Source organism: Rhinatrema bivittatum, chromosome 2 (genome assembly GCF_901001135.1).
Source record: "Rhinatrema bivittatum chromosome 2, aRhiBiv1.1, whole genome shotgun sequence".
In the NCBI taxonomy this organism is placed as follows: Eukaryota; Metazoa; Chordata; class Amphibia; order Gymnophiona; family Rhinatrematidae; genus Rhinatrema; species Rhinatrema bivittatum.
This window is the reverse complement of record NC_042616.1, coordinates 30,433,828-30,456,052: the sequence shown is the minus strand read 5'-3', so window position 1 is coordinate 30,456,052 and position 22,225 is coordinate 30,433,828. Positions and strand designations below refer to the sequence as shown.

Genomic DNA, 22,225 nt, shown 5'->3' with positions numbered 1-22,225 from the left:
AAATTCGAGGGGGTTCTATATGACGTCACCCCCTGTGCCTCAATCCTCAGTATCTTCTGACTCCAGCAGGTGTGAGCAGGGGACTGTTCAGTCCCCAGCACAGCTTCTTTAGGTCTTTTCCTATTCTTTTGAGGGATCAAGAATTTATAAAAAAAAAAAAAAAAAGGGTTTTATAGTTTTAATATTTTATTTGGCTATAGCCTTTATTTCAGACTTTTGTCTGCTACTATTTGACAGGACCTTGTTGGCTTACTGTTTCTGGGCACCTTCCCTCTTTTATTCTCTCTCTTATGGGTAAGTGTTTTAAAATTTTTTATTTCAGAGACAGTAAATTTCATCTCTTGCCGCTTCTGGCGGCACTGGAGGGCAGCTTTCTGACTAAAATTTTTCCTGTCAGTTTCACCACCCTCCTCCCGAGTCTGTCGTGTCTTCCTACCCGCGGCTCCACGACGCGCCATTCCGCGGGGCTGCCGCCTTCTGGGAGGTCCTTTCCCCAGCAGTGCTTGGGTCGGTAGGAAGAGGGAGGGTGTTTTAGCATTTTTCGCTAATTGATAGTACCTTTTACAGGTCTCTGCCACGCCGTCTGGTTCCTGCCTCCCTGGGGGAAGAAACTCCTCCCTCATGTCGCGTACTCCTTCTTGTGCTTCCTGCGGGCGTTTGGGGAGCCGCCTCTCTGCCGAGGGGCTGTGCTCCAGCTGTAAACCCCCCAAAAAAGTTAGCACACCATCGGGGGAAGTCACAGGACACGACTTGGAGGACGGCACTTCTCGTCAGCGGCAGGCCCCGTTCCCGCTGAGCGCGGGAACGGCGGCCATTTTATTTTCTGAGGGAGAAACCGGCGTTTCTGATTGTGAGGAACCGGGGGACTCAGTTTCTCGTCCACCGGCCGTTCTGACACCCACGGTCGGCTCAGAAGACCAATTTACGGTAGGGGAACCCCTAGGGGGGCTACCTACAGGACTACCAAGTATTTCCCCGGAATTTGTAGTTTTAATGCACCGCGCCTTTTTACAGAGCTGCGGTCAGCCCCTGGGTGCGGCCTGGGGTCCTCCTCCTGCCAAGTTACCACGTTTGGATCCCTCATTAGGGGGACCTTCGGCACAGGGTGTGGACCAAATTATAGATTCTACTCCAATGCCTCACAAGCCTCCCGCGGGTCCACCACGGAGTTCTCCGGTTATTCCACAGGGAGATGTGCTCCAGGACTCGGTAGGAGATGATCCTTCTCTTTCAGTTCAGCTTGAAGGGGACGATCCCCGGGTACTTCGCATTTTTCAACTAGAGGAGTTGGAAGGTCTTATTCCACATATTCTCCAGGAGATGGACATTGATCCTCCCCCGGACCCAGCACCTTCAGACCCTAAAATTAAGAAGGGAGACCCCCTCCTTGCGGGTCTTCGACCTATGGCAAAGGCTTTCCCTACACACCCCAGTTTCTTACAACTGATTTCTAGGGAATGGGATACTCCAGAGGCCTCCCTCAGGGTCAGCAAAGCTATGGAAAAATTATATCCTCTTCCGGTGGATTTTCTGGACCTCTTAAAAGTACCGGCAGTGGATTCTGCGGTCTCTGCGGTGACTAAAAGCACCACCATCCCTGTAACGGGAGGAACGGCCCTGAGGGATCTGCAGGATAGGAAGTTGGAGGTTTTTCTGAAGAGGATTTTTGAGGTTTCGGCTCTCGGAGTGCGTGCGGCCATCTGCACTGCTCTTGCGCAGAGGGCTGGCTTACGCTGGATTCAACAACTACTCACCTCGCAGGATCTCCCTATTCCTGAAGCTCAACAGGCAGATAGGTTAGAGTCTGTGATAGCCTATGGTGCAGACGCGCTTTATGACCTTCTTAGAGTTCTCTCTCGGTCAATGGTTGCAGCAGTTTCGGCCCGCCGTCTTCTCTGGCTCCGCAACTGGTCGGCGGATTCCTCTTCCAAGACACGTCTGGGTTCTTTGCCTTTTAAGGGAAAGTTCCTCTTTGGTGAGGATTTGGACCAGATAATCAAGTCCCTGAATGAGAATGCGGTGTAAAAGCTTCCAGAGGACAGACCTCGTTCAGCTAGGTCTTTCAGTTTTTCCAGAAACCGATCTCGGAACCTGCGTCGCGCTCGGACAAACAGGCAACAACCAGCTTCAAGGACTCCATCTTATCGCTCACAGGGCTGGAATCGGTCCTTTCGAGGTCGGCGGACAGGCAAAGAGGCTACAGCGACTCGCTCAACCTCTAAACCAGCGCAATGATGCCAAATTAGTCCACGAGCTGACCCCGCGGGTGGGGGGGCCGGCTCTCTCTCTTTTACAGGGAGAGGGCTCGCATCACGTCGGACCAGTGGGTCCTGGACATCCTAAGACAAGGTTACGCGTTGGATTTTGTCTACGCCCCCAGAGACAGATTTCTCTTCTCGCCTTGCGGTTCTCTCCACAAGCAGAAAGCCGTCCGTCAGACTCTTCAGCGTCTGCGTGCTTTAGGAACGATAAGACCAGTATCCGTCACCGAGCTGGGTCGAGGTCACTACTCCATTTATTTTGTGGTTCCCAAAAAGGAGGGATCTTTCCGGCCCATTCTGGACCTCAAGACCGTCAACAGGGCACTCAGGGTACCTCGCTTCTGCATGGAAACGCTCAGGTCGGTGTTAGCGGCGGTCCATCGAGGAGAATTTCTTGCTTCTTTGGATCTGACGGAGGCGTACCTCCATATCCCGATCCATCCGGATTTTCAACGCTATCTCCGTTTCAAGATCCTGGGACAGCATTTTCACTTCAAGGCGCTACCTTTTGGTCTAGCCACAGCTCCTCGAGTTTTTACAAAAGTTATGGTTGTAGTCGCAGCGGCCCTTCGTCGGGAAGGAATTCTGGTTCACCCGTATCTCGACGACTGGCTTATTCGGGCAAAGTCCCGAAGACAGGGGATTCTTGCAGTAGAAAGGGTAGTGTCCCTGCTTCAGTCCCTGGGCTGGATAATCAACTACGACAAAAGCCGTCTTACTCCATCTCAGTCGTTGGATTTTCTGGGCGCTCACTTCAACACGAGAGAGGGAAAAGTGTTCTTACGTCCAGAGCGAGCGCAGGCTTTGAGAGAACAGGTTTTTCGTTTCTTGACTCTCCAAGTTCCAACAGCCTGGGATTATGTACAGGTATTGGGGACTATGGCCTCCACGATCGATCTCGTTCCATGGGCTTTTGCGCACCTTCGGCCTCTACAGAAGGCTCTGCTATATCGTTGGAAGCCGGCATCTCGAGAGTACAGTGCGGTTCTTCCAATTCCACCGGCAGCTCGACACAGTCTCCGTTGGTGGTTGGATCCTCACAATCTGGCCCAGGGAGTCTCCTTGGAGACACCGGATTGGTTGGTAGTCACCACGGATGCCAGTCTCACGGGTTGGGGGGGCGGTATGCCAGTCGAGCTCCATTCAAGGCATTTGGACACACGAGCAGAGACAGTGGTCCATCAACCAGTTGGAGACAAGGGCCGTTCGCCTTGCTTTACAGGGGTTCCTTCCTCTTGTTCGTCAAAGAGCAGTCAGGATTCTCTCGGACAATGCAACCACGGTATCCTTCATCAACCGGCAGGGAGGCACGAGGAGTCACTTGGTTGCGTGGGAAGCGGAAAGGCTAATGCAGTGGGCGGAACAACACTTGTTTCGGCTAGCCGCCTCTCACATCGCAGGCGTAGACAACGTTCAGGCGGATTTTCTCAGCTGACAACGTCTGGATCCGGGAGAATGGGAGCTCTCCAGAGAAGCGATGCTTCTCATAGAAGATCGTTGGGGTCTCCCCCACGTGGATCTCATGGCCACAGCCAAGAACACAAAAGCCACTCGTTTCTTCAGCCGCAGGCGAGAGCACGGGGCAGAAGGGGTAGATGCTCTGGTCCTCCCGTGGCCCAAGCAGATTCTTCTGTATGTCTTTCCCCCGTGGCCCCTAGTGGGTCGGGTGCTTCGTCGCATAGAAGTTCACCCAGGACCGGTAATTCTGGTAGCTCCGGAATGGCCAAGGAGACCATGGTTCGCGGACCTACTTCATCTAGTTCGAGAAGGGCCGATTCGCTTCAGTCATCTTCCTCGTCTTCTCAAACAGGGTCCCATATTTTTAGAGGAGGCAGATCGCTTTTGTCTTGCGGCCTGGCTTTTGAGAGGCGCAAGTTGAGACGTCAAGGATATCCGGAGGCAGTTATTTCCACTCTATTGCGGTCTAGAAAGACTTCCACCTCGGTCACTTATGTCAGACTTTGGAAAGTTTTTGAGGACTGGTGTGTTGTTCGTGACATTGTACCAGATAACGCCTCGGTGGTTCAAGTCTTAGCTTTCCTTCAAGCTGGCCTTGACATGGGTCTTGCATATAACTCCCTTCGGGTACAGGTGGCAGCGTTGGGAGCTTTGTTGCAGACGGGAATGCTTTCTCCACTCTCTTCTCATCCAGATATACTCCGTTTTCTCAGGGGTGTACGGCAATTGAATCCTCCTTCCAGATCTCCATGTCCCTCTTGGAGTCTCAATTTGGTGCTCGAGGCTCTTGTAGGTCCTCCGTTTGAACCTTTACGCGCGGCCACCATCAAAGACCTCACTCTAAAGTCTGTCTTTCTGGTAGCCATAAGCTCAGCTCGTCGTATTTCGGAACTCCAAGCTTTGTCCTGCCGAGAACCTTACCTCCATTTTTCAGAGGATGGTATTTCCCTAAGGACTGTTCCCTCTTTTCTTCCAAAGGTGGTTTCTCTTTCCACTTGAATCAGTCGGTAGAACTCCCTTCTTTCTCAGTGTCGGATTCCAGACAGCTCCGCAGTCTGGATGTTAAGAGATGTCTCATGCAGTACTTGGAGTCCACCAATGATTTTCATCTCACGGATCATCTTTTTGTTCTATGGTCAGGCCCCAGGAGGGGTCAGATGGCTTCTAAGACAACCATCGCTCGATGGTTGAAGGGTGCGATTGCTGCTGCTTATATAGGGAAAGGGCGCCAACCACCTCTGGGTGTTAAGGCACATTCCCTTCGGGCGCAGGCTGCGTCCTGGGCAGAAAGTTCTTTGGTGTCTGCTCAAGAAATTTGTAGAGCGGCCACCTGGAAATCACTACATACTTTCTCTAGACACTATCGTTTAGATGTTCGGGCTCCGGGTTTCGGTTCCTTTGGAGATAGTGTCTTTAGAGCAGGGCTGGTATCGGCCCACCCGGAGTAGGGAAGCTTTGGTACATCCCACAGTCTGGACTGATCCTTGTACGTACAGGGAAAAGAAAATTATTCCTTACCTGTTAATTTTCGTTCCTGTAGTACTAAGGATCAGTCCAGACGCCCTCCCTAGTATTTAAGGGTTGTATTGGGGATAAGCCTCTGCTCTTCACTTCTATTCTTTCTGCTTCTTCTAAACTCGTCCTGGGGCTCCAGGGCTCTCTGTTTACACAGTTCAGTTTGACAAGTTCCTTTTTGTGAGTTGTTTGTTATCAGTTTAATCTTCGTTCATTATTGTTGAACAAGTGTTATTCTTGATCCCTCCGTCTCTTCTCTTTGGCTTTTTAAGTTTAGTTACTGAGGATTGAGGCACAGGGGATGATGTCATATAGAACCCCCTCGAATTTTTGCTTCTGACTCCACCTGCTGGACTGGGAGCATAACCCACAGTCTGGACTGATCCTTAGTACTACAGGAACGAAAATTAGCAGGTAAGGAATAATTTTCTTTTCTTGATGTCAGCTTTTACTCTGTTTCCACCTGCTGGTAGAGATGCATAACCCATTTGTGTGGAGTGACCTGCCTGAATGTAGAAGAAAGGAAATTATCAGGTAAGTATTCATTTCTCCTTTCCTTTGCCCTGCAGAGAAGGAAACCAAACAGCTGTTTGAGATTTGGGGCACGATCCCTATGTGCCCATGGTTTGCAACACCCCTGAATACAGAATTCGTACATCACAATGGGAGATATGTCACTGTCCAGGACACCAAACTCTTCCTTCCCTGTTAGGATTTAGCACAGTGAGTCCTCCTGATGGAATAGAACCAGATGTTCCTGATGTTCTGGATAATGCTCTTATAGCTTCCTTTTTATTATAATGTGATTTATCCACACAATGACATTTCATATTCTGTGTCTCTGGTATTAGAGAATATTTTTCAGTTTGATTTGAAAACCCTGGGGTCTATGGAGGAAACTGATTCTAGGGGCAACACAGAGAGAACAAATCTGGCATTTCCTGGGGAAGAGGGGTCCTGGTGCCCTCTTTTCAATGATAAAATGTTAGGAGAATAAATCCAGCTGAGATCTAATGCACCCTGAGCCCCTCCACGTGTCCCTGAGTGTTTCTGGTTTGTGTTTCAGGTGCAGGTGACGTTTGAGGACATTGCTGTCTCTTTCTCTCAGGAGGAGTGGGAGTATTTAGATGAAGGGCAGAAGGAGCTTTACAGGGAGGTGATGAAGGAGAATTATGAGACCCTCATCTCTCTAGGTAAAAATTGCATTATCTGCATGTTTAGCGGAATCTAGGACTGATTTACTGAAGGTCGTTTGTGACTTTCCTCCTGACTCTAGCTCCAGCATTGCTCTGTGTCTGAGCTGGCACCTGAGATTGGTTGTTTGTCTCTCTCACGTGAGACCGGCCCCTTGTGAATCAGTCTAGGAATTTATCTCAGATGTCTTACATGAGGCACCTGCTGGGGAGCATCCACAAAGTTTCTCAAGGGACTTAACTGAGCCCTCAGCAGCAGGCCCAGGACTACTGATCCCACCTGCCCGGTTACAGAACTGAATGGGCCAAATTTTAAAAGCGTTACTGGCACTAAAAGATGAATACGTGGCCGCACGTGAGCGACATGAAATTCAAAAGCTGCTAATTACTTGCTCGTGCTAAAAAAGGGGCGGGTCCAGCAGTTCAGTGTGTAAATCCGGCAGCCGCTGCTCGTGGCGCACTGTTAGCTGCATCCATTTCCTGCTGCTCCTGATGAGGTGTAAGTCTGCAGAAATCACTTTTTTAGGACTAACACAATAGGGTGAGGGGTCTTGCTCAACTGGGGGGAGTGCAGGATGAAGAACTGGAAGCGTCTGGATGACCCCGAAAGAGACTGGGCAAGCTGGTAGGCTAATGGGTAAAACTGGGACTGGCTTTAACCTGAGCATGTTTTAAAATCCTGTTCCCTGTAAGCGTTAAAGCCGACAAATTCTTAAGGAAGAAATGTGCTTTACATCTGCTCGAGTACACATGCTAGGCCTATTTTACATCATACCCACGTACTTGTGCACGAGATTTAAAACTCCAGCGTATCTTTGCTCACTGGCTCCCACGTGCACGTACAGTCGCTTACATTCTTGTTTTACAATTAGCTGAACATGAACAGCAGTAACAAGAGGCCTGAGCTTGCTTCATGAATGTCATTACCCCATGCACTGATACAATAGGGAGGTTTCAGCTTGTCTGCATACTTCTAGCTGTCTCAGGGCCATTTTTCCCTTCTCTCCTACCTACGGATCCATTCTCCTTACTCTTCCTGACACTAACCCTACCCATTCTCATTCCCCACTTCTGTCCATTGAGAACATCAGTTGCCTGTCAGCCTCCCATATTCTTCATATCCTCAGCCATTCTGTCTTCTGCCTTGTCCATTGCTTTACAAAGTTTTCTTCCTCTCATTAAGCCATCACCTTTCACGCTAAGAGAATCTTCCTGTCTCTACTGTCATCACACCGGCCCTTCTCTGGATAACTCAGTCCTGTCCCTCCATGGTAACTCTCTTCCTTTCCCTCCAAGCTTATCCTACCCCCACTCTCCTCCCTCTTCTCTCCTTCTCAGGTTTTATCTATGGAGTATCCGCTCTGTTTTCTTTTTTTTTTGTATGTAAATAGTTTTTATTGGCCATCATAGCATATGTAACACAAACAAGAAATTTAACAATCAGTGCTGAACGATTAATATACAACTAGTAAGCCCAAGCGGGCTAAAATGCTTCAAAATATGATTGACCATTTTAGAATCGGCCCCCAACCCCACCTCCCACCCCCCATACAACTGGGTAAGTATTAAAAGAGGTAATGATATTGATAATAGGAATATGGAACACCTGGACATGATAAAGAATATTGATACAATAAAAGATTGCAACAAAAGAAAGATACAGGGAATCGGTAAAAGCTACAAGACCTGAAATAGCTTATCAGCGCACATATGCATTCAAGTGTTGGGATGAGCTTGATTGTCGAGCCTTACTGTATAAGGCCCCCAGTTTTTACCAAACGCACCAACACGATCTTGATGGACCGCAGTAAGTTTCCCAAGTTGATAATATGTATGAAGCCTGTGTTGAATCTTAGCTAAGCTTGGGACGGCATTGTCTTTCCAGTGTAACGCAATTTCCGATCTAGCTGCAATAAAGACCTGCAACATGAACTTGTGTGTGTCCTTGTTGTATCCGCTCTGTTTTCAGCAAGCTGCTTATATTCCTGACTTCTTATCTCTCATTCTCTCCATCTCTCGCTTCTGTGTTTATCCCGCTGTTATTTTTTATATTCTATTACAGTTTTCATCTCCAACACTTCCATGAGGTAATTCCAGGCATCCACCACATTTTCTATGAACAAAAAATATCTCCCCCCTTGGAACTTTATATCATGACCTTTGCTCTATAAATTATTTTCCATTCAAAAGAAGTTTACTTCTTGAGCATTATTACCTTTCAGGTATGTAAGTGTCTCTATCATATTTCCCCCTTTCTCCTCTCCTCTGTTATACATATTTAGGAGCTCATCTCATAAGGCTTTTGGTGCAAACCCCATTGTTAGATGTTTTTCATGGTCACCAGTGGTTGGTCAAAAATGTGCAGCTCTTTCACTGTGCGACACTGCCAGAGCAGTGATTATAGGATCCAAAACCCAGATCCATTTACATGGTCACTAATGCATGATTAATGTCGTCTTCTATCACCAGCAAGTGATGAGGTCACACAGCACCTAAATGAGGAGATTCGAGAAGAACATCCTATGGAAGAAGGACTGATCCCAAGAGAATCAGGAACTGTCTTTGAAAATGTTTCACAGGGGACTGAGAGGAGAATCACGAGGATTAGTCAGCAGGAGTCAGAGAAGCAGAGAGACCCTGCAGGAGGCTCACAGGATGGAGACACTGCATGTGAGATGGAGGTCAAAGTCATCCCTGAGCACCAGAGACATGTGAGCACAGAGAGACCCTTCCAGAGCACTAACAGTGATCAAAATACTTCTGACCTTCACCAGAGGGAGGGGAAAGGGAAGAAATCCTTTCTGTGTGACTTCTGTGGTAAAAGCTTTGGTAAGGAATCGCATTTACTATTGCACCAGAAATCCCACCCCCTCCACACACTATTTCTTTGTAACAAATGTGGCAAAACCTTCAGGCAGAAGAAAAATCTAAAAGTGCACCTAAACATACATAAACCAGAGCACCCCTTACCCTGCAGTAAAAGGAGGAAAAGTTTAATTAGTAAGTATAAACTAAAATTACAACACACAATCCACACCGGAGCACGACCATTCTCATGCAGTAAAGGTGGAAAATATTTTTTAAGAAACAAAAACTTCACCCATCGCCAGCATCTCCACACTCAAAACAAACCGTTTACCTGCATGGAGTGTGGGAAAACCTTTACTCAAAAGAGTATACTAATGTTGCACCACCGCATCCATACAGGTGAAAGACCATTCTCATGTAGTGAATGTAATAAAAGATTCACGGTGAAGGGCACCCTCACAAGTCACATGAGAAGCCACACCGGTGAGGGACTATTCTCATGTAGTGAATGTAATAAAAGCTTCCCTGTGAAGAGTGCCCTCACAAGTCACATGAGAATCCACACAGGGGAGCGACCATTCTCATGTACTGAATGTAATAAAAGATTCACTTTGAAGGGTGACCTCACAAAACACATGAGAATTCACACAGGGGAGCGATCATTCTCATGTACTGAATGTAATAAAAGCTTCCCTGTGAAGAGTACCCTCACAAGTCACATGAGAATCCACACAGGGGAGCGACCATTCTCATGTACTGAATGTAATAAAAGCTTCCCTGTGAAGGGTGCCCTCCCACGTCACATGAGAATCCACACAGGTGAGCAACCATTCTCATGTACTGAATGTAATAAAAGATTCAGTGTGAAGAGTGCCCTCACAAAACACATAAGAATCCACACAGGGGAGCGACCATTCTCATGTACTGAATGTAATAAAAGATTCATTGAGAAGGGTGCCCTCAAAAGTCACATGAGAATCCACACAGGTGAGCGACCATTCTCATGTACTGAATGTAATAAAAGATTCATTTTGAAGAGTGACCTCACAGGTCACATGAGAGTTCACACAGGGGAGCAACCATTCTCATGTACTGAATGTAATAAAAGCTTCCATGTGAAGAGTGCCCTCACCGGTCACATGAGAATCCACACAGGTGAGCGACCATTCTCATGTACTGAATGTAATAAAAGATTCAGTGTGAAGAGTACCCTCACAAGTCACATGAGAATCCACACAGGTGAGCAACCATTCTCATGTACTGAATGTAATAAAAGATTCATTGAGAAGAGTGCCCTCACAAGTCACATGAGAATCCACACAGGGGAGCGACCATTCTCATGTACTGAATGTAATAAAAGATTCACTTTGAAGGGTGACCTCACAAAACACATGAGAGTTCACACAGGGGAGCGACCATTCTCATGTACTGAATGTAATAAAAGATTCACTTTGAAGGGTGACCTCACAAGACACATGAGAATCCACACAGGTGAGCAACCATTCTCATGTACTGAATGTAATAAAAGATTCATTGAGAAGAGTACCCTCACAGGTCACATGAGAATCCACACAGGTGAGCGACCATTCTCATGTACTGAATGTAATAAAAGATTCATTGAGAAGAGTGCCCTCACAGGTCACATGAGAATCCACACAGGTGAGCGACCATTCTCATGTACTGAATGTAATAAAAGATTCAGTGTGAAGAGTACCCTCACAAGTCACATGAGAATCCACACAGGTGAGCAACCATTCTCATGTACTGAATGTAATAAAAGATTCATTGAGAAGAGTGCCCTCACAAGTCACATGAGAATCCACACAGGGGAGCGACCATTCTCATGTACTGAATGTAATAAAAGATTCACTTTGAAGGGTGACCTCACAAAACACATGAGAGTTCACACAGGGGAGCGACCATTCTCATGTACTGAATGTAATAAAAGATTCACTTTGAAGGGTGACCTCACAAGACACATGAGAATCCACACAGGTGAGCAACCATTCTCATGTACTGAATGTAATAAAAGATTCATTGAGAAGAGTACCCTCACAGGTCACATGAGAATCCACACAGGTGAGCGACCATTCTCATGTACTGAATGTAATAAAAGATTCATTGAGAAGAGTGCCCTCACAGGTCACATGAGAATCCACACAGGGGAGCAACCATTCTCATGTACTGAATGTAATAAAAGATTCAGTGTGAAGAATACCCTCAAACATCACATGAGAATCCACAAGGGAGAGAAATGACTGCAGAAAAATACCAAACGGCCCATCCACTCTTCCTAGCAAGCTCTCACACTTATTTTCCCATACTTATCTGTTTCACCGATTGCCATATTCAGGGCCCTTGTTGGTAACTGCTTGATTCCAATTTCCTGCCACTCCCTTTGCCATTGATGCAGAGAGTAATGTTGGAATTGCATCAGTACCATTGATGCAGAGAGTAATGGTGGATTTGCCTCAGTACCGTTAATTCAGAGAGTAATGTTGGAGTTGCAAACTATGTAATATATGTCCGGCGACGCTATCAGGCCTTCCCCCCTTCCCTCCCAGTTTATTAAGGAGCGAAGTGGGAGAGAATTCCCTATCCCCCTACCTACACTTCTTCCCTCTACCCGTCTCCTCTCCCCCCCACCCCTAAACCTAATCTACCTTTCCCTAAATTTTATTTTATTACTTCCTGCTCTTCCAGGGCACAGGAGAGGCCATTGTCTTGTACTGAGTGTGAGTAAAGCTTCATTAGTAACTATATACTAATCTCACACCAGAAAATCCACACAGGAGAGAGACCATTGTCTTGTACTGAGTGTGAGAAAACCTTCATTAGTAAATATATACTAATCTCACACCAGAAAATCCACACTGGAGAGAGACCACTGTCTTGTACCGAGTGTGATAAAACCTTCATTAATAACTATATACTAATCTCCCACCAGAATATCCATACAGGAGAGAGATCATTCTCATGTACTGAATGTGGAAAATGTACATTAGGGAGTCTGAGCTCTCACGACACCAGAAAGTCCACACTGGAGTCCTGAGTGGAGGAAAACCTTCCTTGCTAAGTTTACATTAATCTTGCACAGGAAAGTTTAAACAGATGAGACCTTTTTCATATAATGAGTGTAATAAAACATTCTCACAGAAGACACATGAAAATCCACGCAGGGGAGACATGAGATCATCCTCAATAAATCCTGGCATACAAATGAGGTTCATTCTGATAAAGCTCTGCACAAACAAACACATATGGAGACCCTGCCCCGAGAGAGACCATTCTCATGCAATAAATGTAGAAGATGCTTCATAAGGAACGCTCGCCTCTCACCATGCCTGAAAATGCACACAGGTGACACGTGATGACTTAACAAATGATGCAATCAAAGACCAAGAAACTGTGCCAGAAGGATACTGTTTGAATTATACTGAGTGCCACGTGTCTGATGCATCGAGACGCTCCCTGTGCATAGAACTCCCCATGGACTCCAGCAGGAAATTCCCTTTCACACAATGCGAGTGCTAAGGGGGCATTAGCAGTGAATTGGGGAGACTAATATCAGACTCAGTCAGGGCCACTTTCACCCAGCAGTCTCCTCCATCTCTCCTGCCCCATTAATCTTTTTTTTTTTTTTTGTTTAAGCAATTTTTTATTGGCAACCAAGAAGAACATATACAACAGGTATAACATTAAAAGTTAATAGGCACACTGATAAATCCAGTTTTCTACAGTACAGGAGAGCGATACATGTAGTACTGATTGTAACAAAGAGTCACCAAAGTTTTAATAAGATTGAGGAAAGAAATATCCCCACCCATCCCGTTATCCCACCCACCCACATGGTCATATTCGCTACTATCGTGAAGTAAGGAAGCCAGTGGTACCTCAGCAAGGATTTCAGCAGAGAAGGAGAGAACAAAAGTGATCAAAAGAGGACAAACGAGGGCATAAGAGGACAGGAGAGGTCAGACTACAGCGGTGCTCGGTTAGGAGACACCGCTGGACAGACCTGTGACAGAGATCGGAAGGGACCACGTACCCCTGATGTAGGGAAGGTGTATCAATAACCCACATGTGTATACTTGATGCGTTACCTAAATGAGAGCACAGAAAAAGGCTCCATCAGGCAAGCAAGGATTTAAGGCGTGGGTGAAGAGCAAACCTCACCCTGAGTCTGTAACCAAGCACTATATGGTTCCCAAACTTTGTGAAAAGCTCCAATTCGATCCCGATGCACAGCTGTCAACCGACCCAGGTGGTAGTATGAATGTATGCGTTTATGGACATGTGCCAAGGAGGGAGCGTGATCCCTCTTCCAATGTAATGCGATCTCTGCCCGTGTTGCAATAAAGACTTGTAAAAGCAAATGCTGTGTGTGTTTGGGAGTGTCGTCGTCAGGGAGACCAAGCAAGGCATGACAGGGACGAATCCGAGGGGGAGCAGGTAAAAGCCGACTCACCCAGTCTATAACCTGCGACCAACAGTCCTTGACCCTCGGGCAATCCCACTAGATGTGATAATAAGTGCCCTTGTCACCACATCCCCTCCAACAAACATCAGGGATCGATGGTACAAATTTATGGAGGGCCTCAGGTGTTCTGTGCCACCGATATATCAGCTTATAGCAATTTTCCTGGAGACCAGCTGAGATAGATCATTTAGCAGCGGCTAAGTATATTTTTTCCCAGTCTGCGTCTTCTTGTGGAACCTGATGGTCTGCCTCCCATAGTGTTCTATGTCGTTGTACCCCTTATCGGCGACCACTAATAAGAGCGTATATTTTGGATATAACTCCTTGAATGGAAGAGGCATTCTTGCAGTACGTTTCAAATAGGGTGTTCCTCGTTCGCAGTGTACCCTCCCGCAGCCCCTTACAGACAAAATGGGAGACTTTAGCATACAAAAGGAAGTCCATGCTGTCTAGGGCATATTTATCACATAACTGGTCCTTGGTCAGCAGGGCCTCCTGTTGGAACACATGTCCCACCCTGAATATTCCAGCTTTCTCCCATAGATATTGTGACCTGGTATGTTCATGACCCCCAACAGTAAGGTGTGTGAAAATATGCGTCATCAAAGAATAGGGTTCAGTGCCCACCATAGTGGTATGCCACCGCCGCCACACCCTCAGCGTTGTGCGTAGTGCGAACGGGATAGTCAAGGTCTTAGACCACCGTGCTGGAGGTTGCCAAGGGAGCGCATCTATGGGAAAGGAACCGATCTGGGCCTGCTCCAGTCGTACCCACTGGGGTCTATCGTGGGTGCTATGTATTGCTACTAGTGCACGCAATTGCGCTGCGCAGTAATACCATTCCAGATTGGGAAGGTGAAGACCCCCCCCTAGCCTTGGGTTGATACAATGTGGCCCTCGCAATCCTTGGCGGACGTCTACGCCAGATAAAACTGCATAAAAGCTGTTGCCATTGCTTGAGCTGCTGGGAGGGAATAAAAATCGGTATAGTGGTGAAGAAGTATAAAAAACGTGGAAGTATATTCATTTTAACAATAGCCAGCCTTCCCAACCAGGAATGAGCATTGTCCATCCACTGGTCTAAATTACCGCCAATGTTCTTGGTAAGCGGGCGGTAGTTCAAGTCATAAAGCTGTTTATTATGCGATCCTATTCGAACCCTCAAATACTTAAGAGAGGAAGGGGCCCATTTAAAGGGAAAACGTTGTTGTAGCTCGGTGGCTAACTGAGGAGGCAGTGTCAAATTAAGTATCTCTGATTTGTCGAAATTGATTTTCATCCCCGATACCGCTGTAAACGTATCTAATTCCCCTAGAAGCCCTTCCAGCGACCGGTCTGGGTCGGTGAGGGTAAACATAATGTCATCAGCGAAAAGAGAAATCTTAAAATGGTCATTCCTCACCTGCACCCCGTGAATTGCTGCAGCCCCCCTAATCCTTATTGCAAAGGGTTCTAGAAATAATGCGAAAAGCAAAGGAGAAAGTGGGCAGCCTTGCCTGGTCCCTCTCTTGATTGGAAAAGGGTTTCCATAGCTACCATTAACTTTCACCCTGGCTGCCGGGTTCTCGTAAAGTTTACATAGCAGAGAAATAAAGGGCGACCCAAACCCCATCGCCTGCAGCGACTGGAATAAGAACTCCCAATGGACAAGATCGAAAGCTTTTTCAGCGTCCAATGCTAAAACCACTGAGGGCAAGTTATGCCTGTGAACCATGTCTACTATGTCAACTATCCTGCGGACATTATCGGCCGCTAAGCGCCCCGGTACGAAGCCCACCTGATCATTATGTACTAAACCAGGAAGAACCCCATTTAAGCGGGCTGCCAGTACCCTGGCCAGGATCTTAAGATCGAGGTTAATTAAAGATATCGGGAGATCACGTGACGCCTTGAGGGAAGGCGGATGTAGCTTTTCCTCGGGAGCTCCTCGGGAAAGCTTCCGACCCCATCTACCTTGATAATTGGACTCAGATCACCTCCCGTTGCTGCGCCTGTATAAAGTTTGTTGCCAGGACCCAGCGGAGGGGAAAATGTCGACGAGATTCGCGAAGAAAGACAAAGAAAATACGAAAGAACGCCAGCGGCCTCCTGATAGCAATATGGAGGTGGAGGGCGGGGCGCTGGAATCCCAGGTGCCGGCTAACTGGGCCGAGGTGCAGGTAGCGGTAGTTGCAGCATTGCAACCCGAATTTCAAAAGTTATCTACCCAAATAGAAGACCTTACCTCCTCTATGGCGGGCTATGAGAGGCGTTTTGACGAAGCGGAGCAGCGGATATCAGACGCGGAAGATGGCCTCCGTACCACGCGGTCCGATGTGGAGAAGATGAAGGCGGAGCTAGCCCTCCATACCGAGAGACTGGAGGACCTTGAAAATAGGTCCCGCCGGTCGAATTTGAGGTTCGTGGGTCTCCCAGAATCGGTGGCAGACCAGGAGTTGCCCAGCTTTCTGGAACGCTGGCTCACCCAGGAGCTCTCCCTCAGCCAGACGGGAGGCCCGCTTCGCATAGAGAGAGCGCACCGGCTCGGTAAGAAAAAGGCGCCAACGGACAAACCCCGCGTTGTCATCGCGAAAATTTTAAATTATGTACATAAGATGGACATCCTTCAAGCATTGCGGAAAGGGACTTGCCTGCGCTTCGAGGGCCAGAAAATCTTGGTCTTCCAGGATTTCTCGGTCGCCTTGTCAGCCTGGCGCCGAGAACTGGCACCCCTTTGTACCCAGCTGCATAACCTGGGCCAAAGGGCGGTCATCGTCTATCCGGCGAAGGTGAGAGTGGCGGCACCGGCGGGGCCTTGCTGGTTCACAGATGTGGGGGAGCTGCGTACCTACATCGCCAAACTTCAGCGAGAGCCCGGTGGCTCCCCCGCCCCCTCTTGAGTATCTTTGAGGTGAGGTTCTACCCAAATATTTTTGACTTATAACTGCCTAGGGGTTCTCCTGCACTGCGACCGTGTTACCGGAGCAGCAAGTTACTTTTCGGTTATGGTTTCTGGGTAGTTTTTTCATGGTGGGGCCACCAGACACGGGTTTACCAGTGATAACATTGGGGAAAAAAAAAGAAAAAACACAACAGCGTTGTCATCTGGGACTACACTGGACGGCCATTTTTTTTGCTCCGTTCCGATTGCCTCGTGGCTGATCATCATTGCACGTTCGGAGGACCCAGGCCTCTACTGAGTTACTGTTGGTTCATGTGATTTTTTTTTTTTTTGAGTAGAGGTTTGCTACATGTGTGACTCGACGAATCCATACTTCACGCAGGAGACCCGATTGGTTCATCGCCCTGTTTATTCCCTTATTTCGTAAGGAGCGCGGCTCGGCTATTTCTTTACCCTCTCTCTGGCTGCGGGACATTTGTATGGTACTGTGAGAGAGCAGCCGCGTACATCGGCAAGGACTGTATGCCCGATGACAGACCACAAAGGCGTGCACAGAACCAACCAAAAAGAAAAAAAACAAAAAAACAAATAAAGGATATAAGTACACCACAAATCCTAACCATCTCATAACAAGATAGCATACAAACTGTTTGTGTGTGGACACATGTTGTTGGGTGCTTGAAGATATACTGTCTATGTTTGTTTACTCGCCTGTGTGGGGGGAAGAAGGCCTCTTTTGGAGCTTCCAAATTATTATATGGTCCCAGTTAACGCAATTTCATCCCCTCCAAAGGTTTGTTCCTGTTTGTTGACCTTTGAGATAGAGATTGCACAGTTGACCTGTTTGTTACCACCATTTTTGCTTGCACACACCGAGCTTAAATATTAGGGGATTACTTACTGGAGGTCAAGGGCACTTAGAAGGTGGTCTATGGCGATCGAGCACTAGCAGTAGATGGGGGAGGGCTTTGGGAGTTTCTAGCGTTCAACGTGATCCCATGGGTGGGGGTTTTTGTGAGAATGGACCGGGTGGGGGGGATGGGGGTCTTGGGAGGGAGGAGGGGGGCGTGGGGCGGGACGGGTAGGAGATGGGGGGGTTAGTGTTATTGGAGATTTGAGGGTGCCGAGGTCTTGGGAGCAAGGAGTTCTAATTTTTGTATTCACGGGTGGGTGGTTCTCATTTGAGGTGGAGGTGGAGCCGGTCCTGCTGGGACGGCCGGTTTCATGTACACAACTAGAGTATACTTTCTTTCTCCGCTTTTTTCTTCCGGAGAATGGCTAATACGGGGCCTAAAATAATTTCATGGAATGTGTGTGGGATTAACTCCCCAGTTAAAAGGTATAAGATCTTACAAGCCCTGAGACGTAAATCTGCAGATCTCGTCATGCTTCAAGAAACTCATTTAACTGATGGCGAACATGCCAAGTTGCGGCAGGGCTGGGTGGGCGAAGTGCATTTTGCATCGACGACCTCCAGGTCTGGGGGCGTGGCGATCCTGGTGCGAAAGAATATCCCCTTTCACGTATCCTATGTACTGAAGGACCCCAATGGGAGATATCTAATTTTGGAGGCTGAGTTTTATCATACCCCCCTGGTGTTCTGCTGTGTGTATGCGCCTAATTCTCAACAAGCTCCCTTTTATCAAACCTTAGGACGGGTGCTTCTTCCATATGTGGATAAACATCTGGTGGTGGGTGGGGATTTTAACGCCTTGAAAGACCCAGCCTGGGATAGGATCTCGCCCCTGCCTCATAGTGGGCCCCCGAGTAAGGATCTGCGGGCGTTAGAAACTGCTTTGCATCTGGTGGATGCGTGGAGGACACTCCATCCATTTGATAAAGAATTCTCCCATGTTGCGCGGTCGCACGTGTCCCAATCGTGCATTGATTATTTTTTTGTGAGTGCCTCTTGCTTTTCTCAGATTATATCAGCTGAGATTGAGGATGTCCTGATATCCGATCATGCCCCTCAGGGCGCCAGCGTACTTTGTATGTCTCTTTGCAGACAGCGATAAACTCGTTGTTACATCAGAGGGCAAAAAAAAGTGTCCAATACTATCGCTTTAAACTTTATCAATATGGAAATCGGACAGGGAAAATGTTAGCGTCTCTGGTGAGGTCTGTGGGAGGGTCACGCCATGTGTCAGCCCTACGAACTCGGGCAGGGCGAATAGTTAACAGCACTCCAGATATTCTGGCGACCTTTCAAGACTATTTCGCTACTCTATATCAAGCCGGAGGTTGGAATAGGGAGAGATGGGAGGACTTTTCCTCACGGGTACCGCTCCCCTCGATTACAGTAGCGCAACAGCGATGGCTCAATGAGCCTATCACACCTGAGGAAGTACGGAAAGCCATTCGGAACGCCAAAAAGCTTAAAGCCCCGGGACCCGACGGTTTCAGCTACGAATTTTATAAATGCCTGGAGCAGCCTCTAACCGGGTTTCTACCCGGGGTGTTCTCCAGGTTAGTGGAGGAGGGCTCCATGTGACTTTAATTCCCAAACCTGGGAAGGATCTATTGGAACCTACGGCTTACAGGCCTATATCCCTGTTAAATGTAGATAACAAACTGCTTGCCACCATATTGGCCGATCGTTTGGGAGCATTACTACCTGGCCTGGTTAAACCGGGACAGGTGGGATTTGTTAAACGACAATATGCCCTGACGAATATTAGATGGATTACAGCCGCAATTTATTTATTTATTTATTTCAAATTTTTATACACTCTGTCGCAGGACACGACTTCCCTTTTTGGTAGTCAGCCTAGATGCCGACAAAGCCTTCGACAGGGTCGAGTGGGGGTTTTTGTTTCAGATTCTTACTGGCATGGGGTTTCAGGGATTTTTTCTACAGGCTATACAATTACTTTATAGTCATCCTCAAGCAAGGATTTCGGTGAATGGGATGTTATCTGCCCCATTTCCTATACAGAGAGGTACCAGACAGGGCTGCCCGTTGTCCCCTCTTTTATTCTTGCTAACTTTGGAACCCTTATTGCTCGCGCTGCAAGCCACCCCTACCATCAGAGGCGTCCAATTCTATCATCACAAGGCAAAGGAGGTTTATAAGTACTCTGCCTTTGCAGATGACGTCTTGGTTTTTCTGACCTCTCCCGAACGCTCCCTGCCGGCTCTCCTGGCCTTGTTTGGGGACTATGGGACCTTCTCTGGATTATGCATCAATTGGGACAAATCAGAGGCCTTGGGGTTCCCACCCACACTGATTGCGAATTGGCAGGGGATTTTTCCCTTAAAGGCTGCGGGTAGTTCATTCAAGTATCTGGGGATTTTTATCTCCACGGATCCCACTACGTTTTATTCCTTAAATGTCACTAAATTACTAACTACGACGCGTGACAAATTAGCCTTGTGGGGGGAACTTCCGATTTCCCTGGGGGGGCGCATTAATTTATTCAAATTGATCATTTTACCCAAATGGCTTTACGTACTGCAAAATTTTCCTTTCCTGATTGCAAGGAGAGATTTCAGGAGTTTTGACACCATGCTGAGAGCATTTCTCTGGAGGGGCAAGAAAGCACGCATTCCCCTGAATTGGCTAAAGTCGAAGTGGGGGTCTGGGGGAATGGGAGTCCCAGATTTGTTGCGCTATTCGGTAGCTGCGAATTTACGCATTGTTCGGGACTGGGTATTGGGGACCTCCAATTCTGTCGTTCTGTTGGCTGACCAAACTTTACTTGACCCGATGGACCCTCACTTTGTCCTTATGTGTCCTCAGAGTGAGTTAGCCCTCACGGTCCGCCAGGATCCACTTATAGCACCTTTGAGGTTTGCCTGGCGGGTGGTGACTAAGCAACTGGGTATCCCAGCCTATTGCGCCTATTTGGCGCCTATTGGGGCAATCCCGATTTTACCCCGGGCTCTCAGACTCAAGTTTTTCGACACTGGGCGACTAAAGGGATTCAGTTGCTGGGACATGTGATCGATGATGCTGGGCAGCCGTATTCCTTTACAGACCTTCAATCCCTCTATGGCTTATCGGGGACTCATTTATTTATTTATTTATTTTTTATTTCACTTTATATACCGACTTTCAAGTTCATTTCAAGGCGGTTTACATTAAATTGAGTTGCAGTAGCAACACTCAAATACATATAAAACAATCCTTACACATTTTAGATAACATAAAATTAAACTAAACCATTTTAAATCCCATTCTCAATACAACCATACAGTAGAACCCCCGCTTCTACCCCTTTCCTCATACCGTTAATCGTCCAACCCATCCTCATATCTATTTACTCTTCTCCCTATTGAGCCTCCTTCCCGTCATCACACATCTAATCTTCTCACTATTACCCTGCTTAACCCTTCTTGTCTCTCCTCAACCTATAAAATATAATAGGGAAGATCCATTAATTAACATAAGCCTGTTCAAATAGCCAGGTTTTAATTTGCTTCCTGAAACTACTAATATTCTCCTCTAACCGAATCTCAACAGGCAAGGAGTTCCACATCTTTGGGCCTGCTAAGGACAAAGACCTTTCCCTCACTGAGCTCAAATGAGCCAGTTTGGGTGATGGTATAGTCAGCAAGGCCTGCCCCAGAGATCTCAAATTCCGTACTGGGGCATGGATGCGCAGTGAAGCATTTAGCCATTCAGAATTCCTACCATAAATGGCCTTGTGAATTAAAGTTAAGCATTTGTACTGTATACGGGCATGGACCGGCAGCCAATGCAAACCCATCAATACTGGGGAAACATGATCAAATTTCTTAGTATCAGTTAGAAGTCGCGCCGCAGCATTCTGCAACAATTGCAGCGGGCGAATAGTAGATAATGGCACACCTAGCCATAATGCATTACAATAATCCAATTTGGGCAAAATCAATGCCTGAACCACAATTCGAAAATCATTTGAATGTAGTAATGGTTTTAATCTCCTCAGCACTTGTAATTTATAAAAACCATCTTTTATGATGGTCCTCACTGAAGTTTTCATACTGAGCTCTGAGTCAAGAATACATCCTAGATCTCTAACATCCTGTTGAATCTTATATGTGGGAGAACAATTTGCAATATCAATCTCTATTTTCTCTGTTATTTTGTTACTAACCAACAGAATTTCAGTTTTGGAGTTATTTAATGCCAATGACATATGGTTGAGGAGTTGTTTTATTGATTTATAATACACCTCCCATAATTTCAGTGTAGCTGCCAAAGAATCTTTTATAGGCAACAGTATCTGAATATCGTCTGCAAACAAATAATGTACCAATCCCATGCCCGCTAAGAATCGACATAATGGCGCCATATAGACGTTAAACAGTGTTGGTGAAAGGGACGAACCCTGAGGGACTCCGGTATGTAAGTTGACTACATCAGATTCTGCTGTTCCCTACTTAACTACATACGATCTATTGGTAAGAAAAGATCTAAACCAGTCAAGAGTTTTTTCTTGAAGCCCGATTTCACTTAGTCTTAAAATGAGTGCTTCATGACTGACGGTATCAAATGCTGCCGATACATCCAACAAAATAAGTAGATAAGAAGTATTTTGATCAAAGCCTCTCTGAATAGTGTCAATTAAAGAAATTAACAGGGTCTCGGTATTATGAGATTTCCGAAAGCCATACTGCGATGGAAAAAGCAGTTGATGTTCTTCTA

The 22,225-nt window shown here is 46.9% G+C and overlaps 1 protein-coding gene across 1 annotated transcript; it reads left to right on the top strand.

Annotated features, from left to right (window-relative positions):
* Positions 1–9,885: 9,885 nt before the first annotated feature.
* Positions 9,886–13,611, top strand: LOC115083740 (gastrula zinc finger protein XlCGF57.1-like; the record flags this gene model as incomplete). Its single annotated transcript, XM_029587737.1, has 1 exon — positions 9,886–13,611. A coding segment is annotated over one exon (1,608 nt), but the record flags the coding sequence as incomplete, so codon positions are not given.
* Positions 13,612–22,225: the final 8,614 nt, after the last annotated feature.